Genomic DNA, 5,021 nt, shown 5'->3' with positions numbered 1-5,021 from the left:
ATCTACCTGTTTAATACACCTGGTGACCTACCTGTTTAATACACCTGGTGACCTACCTGTTTAATACACCTGGTGACCTACCTGTTTAATACACCTGGTAACCTACCTGTTCACCACACCTGGTAACCTACCTGTTAAATACACCTGGTGATCTACCTGTTAAATACACCTGGTAACCTACCTGTTTAATACACCTGGTGATCTACCTGTTAAATACACCTGGTGATCTACCTGTTTAATACACCTGGTGACCTACCTGTTTAATACACCTGGTGATCTACCTGTTAAATACACCTGGTAACCTACCTGTTAAATACACCTGGTGACCTACCTGTTAAATACACCTGGTGACCTACCTGTTTAATACACCTGGTAACCTACCTGTTTAATACACCTGGTGACCTACCTGTTTACCACACCTGGTGACCTACCTGTTTACCACACCTGGTGACCTACCTGTTCAATACACCTCGTAACCTCCTACCTGTTTACCACACTTGGTAACGTACCTGTTAAATACACCTGTTAACCTACCTGTTTACCACACCTGGTAACCTACCTGTTTACCACACCTGGTAACTTACCTGTTTAATGCACCTGGTAACCTACCTGTTTAATACACCTGGTAACCTACCTGTTTAATACACCTGTTAACCTACCTGTTTAATACACCTGTTAACCTACCTGTTTACCACACCTGGTAACCTCCTACATGTTTACCACACTTGGTAACCTACCTGTTTAATACACCTGGTAACCTACCTGTTTACCACACCTGGTAACCTACCTGTTTACCACACCTGGTAACCTCCTACCTGTTTACCACACCTGGTAACCTACCTGTTTAATACACCTGTTAACCTACCTGTTTAATACACCTGTTAACCTACCTGTTTACCACACCTGGTAACCTACATGTTTAATACACCTGTTAACCTACCTGTTTACCACACCTGGTAACCTCCTACATGTTTACCACACTTGGTAACCTACCTGTTTACCACACCTGGTAACCTCCTACATGTTTACCACACTTGGTAACCTACCTGTTTAATACACCTGGTAACCTCCTACCTGTTTACCACACCTGGTAACCTCCTACCTGTTGGCCACACCTGGTACATTAGTGGGTAGAATGCTTGCTGACTCCTGTTCTCTCTGGGTCTCCCTGCTAACCAGGTATTATTTATCACTGTGACCTGAGCAAGCCGAACACAGAGCCTGAGGTCTTCAGGGAGGTGGAGGTGAAAGGCATGAAGCAGGAGGACTTTGAGACCAGCCAGGTAAGATGACCTGTGTTCTGTTTGTCCTCACATCAGCCATGTTATCCACTCATTGTGCAGGTGTTTAATCCCATCAGCTGATGGATGAGCACACCATTATTCAGTGAGGATAACAGGAAGTGACAAACAACGTGAGGACAGCTGGTGTCAGAAACATTACTCACCAGGTGTCTTTCATCTTGTTTTCAGGTTTTCTATCCAAGTAAAGATGGAACCAGGATCCCCATGTTCTTGGTTCATGCTCGGGGCCTGAAGAAAGACGGCACTCATCCAGTTTTCCTGTATGGATACGGAGGCTTCGAGAATTCAATTCAGCCCTACTACAAGTGAGTCCATGTGGACCTGGTCTTAATCTGGTTCTGTCACAGAACCCACCAGGACAAACCATGATGAGAGCAGTTCAAACAAGATCTGTGCCTAACAATGGACTTGTGACTCACTGATGAGCTGTCAGTCAATCCAGAACCAGGTTTTAGTTCAGCTGGGTTTCATACAAGAGGTTTGGCACACTTTGATCAGTGTTGTTGCTTTAGACTCACAATCTGTTGTTACAAAGTAAAAAGTCTTCTGATCAAGTCATGTTTTTTGTCTGACTGAAGAATCAGTTTAAAGATTCTTCAGTGAACTCTTTACCATCATATTCATTCATGAAGACAACCTGCTGCACAAACACATGAAGCTTCCTGTTTCCATCCTGAGTGTGTGTTTCTGTGTGTGTGTTCAAGTGTTGCCTATCTGCTGTTTGTGAGACATCTGGGAGGAATCCTGGCGGTGGCAAACATCAGAGGAGGCGGAGAGTACGGCCTGACCTGGCACAAAGGTAGCAGCCCTGAACCGTTCAAACTTCTGAGACTTCTCTTGTTAAACCCTGTTGTGTGTTGTGTGTTGTGTGTCTGCAGCTGGGACTTTAGGGAACAAACAGAACTGCTTTGATGACTTCCAGAGTGCAGCAGAGTACCTGATCCAGGAACAGTACACCACAGCCAGCTGCATCACCATCAACGGAAGCTCCAACGGAGGCCTKTTAGTCGGTACGAGCAGCAGCCATCAGCAGCCCTCCAAACAAATCCAGAAACTAAGTCTCATGTTCTCCACACATCTCTACAGCGTCCTGCATGATCCAGCGTCCGGACCTGTTTGGCTGTGTAGTTGCAGAGGTGGGAGTGATGGACATGTTGAAGTTCCACAAGTTCACAATCGGTCACGCCTGGACCACCGACTATGGCTGCTCTGATGACCCCGAACAGTTCCAGTGGCTCATCAAGTACAAAACTCTCACATCCCCCTGCAGACAACGTCTCATTATTGATTATCCTCCAGATGTTCTGATTGGTTGTTCTGTGCTGATGTCAGCTCTTTTACCTTTAGTTTCCTTTCCTCCCTGCAGGTATTCTCCTCTCCACAACCTACCTGCTCCTCCTTACTCCGGGCCTCCGTACCCAGCGGTTCTCCTGCTGACGGCAGATCATGATGACCGGGTGGTGCCYCTGCACACACTGAAGTTCTGTGCCACCCTGCAGTTGGGTGTGGGCAGCAGCCCCCAGCAGCGGCAGCCTCTGATGCTACGTGTGGACACCCGCAGTGGACATGGAGCAGGAAAACCCACTGCCAAGGCCATCCTGGAGGACACGCACATCTTCTCCTTCATCGCCGAGACTCTTGGACTCAGCTGGAAGGACTGATCTGATGGAAAAACTTAGTAAAGAGGAAACATGTTCTCTGTTCAAACTAAGGTTGAAAAAACTTTAAAATCCAGTGTACYTCCCTGAAATACACACAATCTGTTTGTAATCCAGTTCAACTGAAGCCTTAATAATAAATCAACTTGTGAGATTTCAACCTGCTGTTTTAGATTTCATCATGTTTCAGACCAAACTTTAAATCATCTCCAGTCAGACGCAAACTTCTGATTAGTTCAGTAAAGTTGAAAAAAGCTACAGTAAAAACTTTTAACCTCCTGAGACACAAACTCCTGCATTTTTGTCCACATACGTATGTGGCGCCAGGTCCTAGAAGGTTAAATCTGAGACTGTTAACGTCTCTCATGCAGCTGCAGATGTCCACCACCAGATGGCGCTGTGGGACTGTTAATGTCTCGTGCAGCTGCAGGTGTCCACCAGGTGTGGTCAAAGCTCCAGTGTCCTCTGGTGTCAGAGCCTCAGAGGAACGTTGTCAGGGTTCAGAGGAGGAGCTCTGCTCCGAGGCTTTAACACGTTGTGTCTGTGGGAAGACTGGTCCTGATGGGAGTCGTGACGTGAAGCTGTAAAATGCAGACATTCAGTCCTGTTTTCTCKTGGGTCACTAAGAGTTTATTTCAGGCTCAGTGGAAGTTCTGGTCTGATCAGACTGGACACGGTTCTGGCTCTGCTCTGCTCCTCAAACAGAAGAAGTGGAAAAAGGAATCCAGTGAGTTTCTGCTGCTGGGACGGTGGTTTGACTGAAACTGAGAAACAAAGAGCGTAATAATCTGGACATGTGGGACATGGAGACACGCTGGAGCATCAGGCAGCAGAGCCTCCCAGGAGCCTGAAGTTCTCTTCATTCATCAGCCTGTTTCAGTACGTCAGGTCTCCTCAGGTCCGACCCGCTCCTCAGGTCCGACCCGCTCCTCTTCAGTAACGCTCATTCATTCCTTAAAGCCGATTTAGCTGCTGCACATTTTCTGCAGAGAGAAGAAAGGTTCTCCTTCACAGTAACTTAGTGGTGGACCTGCTTGCTTTTATGCTGCTTTAATCTGCCCCACCCCCCGGGGGGGGGGGGGGTGCAGCCTCTTTCCTGTGCTCTTTGTCCTCTGATGTGAGTTCTGCAGCTTGTTCTGGAACAGAACCCTGCAGAACGTTCACCTGTTCTCAGTGCTACAAATGGATTTTCAAATGTTACACTTTATATTTATATTACWTTTTATTTATACGTGCCTTAAGGTCTCCTTACAGAAATCAATAAAATATAATTAGAATAAACACAATAAGATAAATAAACAGAATGAGGTGTTCAATGGTTTCTGATGACCATAAATAATATTTTCTAAACACAAGATCACAGCTGATATTTAAGTGAGGAAATGACAGTTTTATAAAACCTGCTCTGCTGGTCAGCTGGAGCTGGGAGGAGGAAGAAGAGGAAAACAAACCATCCAGAACCATCCAGAACCATCCAGAACCATCCACCAGGGCCCAGTTTGTTGAACTTCATTACAGATTCATTAACTGCTTTTATTTTAGATTTTAAAGGATCTTTCTTTTCTGCTCACAACAGAAGTTTACAGAAACCTTTAAAAAAGTCATTTCTTGGATATTCTTGTGTCAGACACAGAACCCTGATGAGAAAATGTTTGAAATGAAGCCTGCAGTAATGAATGAAAGAAAGGCAGTGAGTGAAGATGCTGCTGAGCAGCATGTGAAGGAGGAGGTGATGTTTGGCTGCGTGGGAGGCTTAAAAAGCTTCACTTTCAGATGAAACTCATTATTGCTCAAACTCCAGTCCTCAATAAGACTGGAAAACAGAAAGTCTGGACTGTTGCTGCAACTTTATGAGCTAAATRAAAAGCTCTCATCTGTATGCATGCTGATGAAGTCGTTCCCACTCTGACCTCAGCTGCTTGCAGCGAGCCCACGCAAACTTCATCTGCATTTCCAATCACCTCCTGCACGCCGAGCGCCTCTGAAGGTGGGAGTCATGTGAGAAATGAGGAGTAAAACCTTCGTCTCAGAGCTACATGAGGACAATGTTGGGCTGCAG

General features: G+C 45.9%; 1 protein-coding gene across 1 annotated transcript in view; it reads left to right on the top strand.

The window, feature by feature from the left end:
* The window catches only part of LOC106536439 (prolyl endopeptidase), a gene marked incomplete at its 5' end in the record, with an annotated part of 13,102 nt that extends 9,980 nt beyond the window's left edge, over positions 1-3,122 (top strand). Inside the window, 6 exon segments of the mRNA XM_014033723.1 lie at positions 1,180-1,283; positions 1,473-1,609; positions 2,009-2,103; positions 2,183-2,314; positions 2,391-2,547; positions 2,671-3,122. Coding sequence (XP_013889177.1) covers positions 1,180-1,283; positions 1,473-1,609; positions 2,009-2,103; positions 2,183-2,314; positions 2,391-2,547; positions 2,671-2,965 — 920 coding nt within the window.
* Between the last annotated feature and the right edge of the window lie 1,899 nt (positions 3,123-5,021).

The sequence above is a fragment of the Austrofundulus limnaeus genome, unplaced genomic scaffold, assembly GCF_001266775.1.
Source record: "Austrofundulus limnaeus strain Quisiro unplaced genomic scaffold, Austrofundulus_limnaeus-1.0 Scaffold1818, whole genome shotgun sequence".
NCBI lineage: Eukaryota > Metazoa > Chordata > Actinopteri > Cyprinodontiformes > Rivulidae > Austrofundulus > Austrofundulus limnaeus.
Note: the sequence above shows the minus strand (reverse complement) of the source record. Positions and strands in the feature narration are given on the sequence as shown.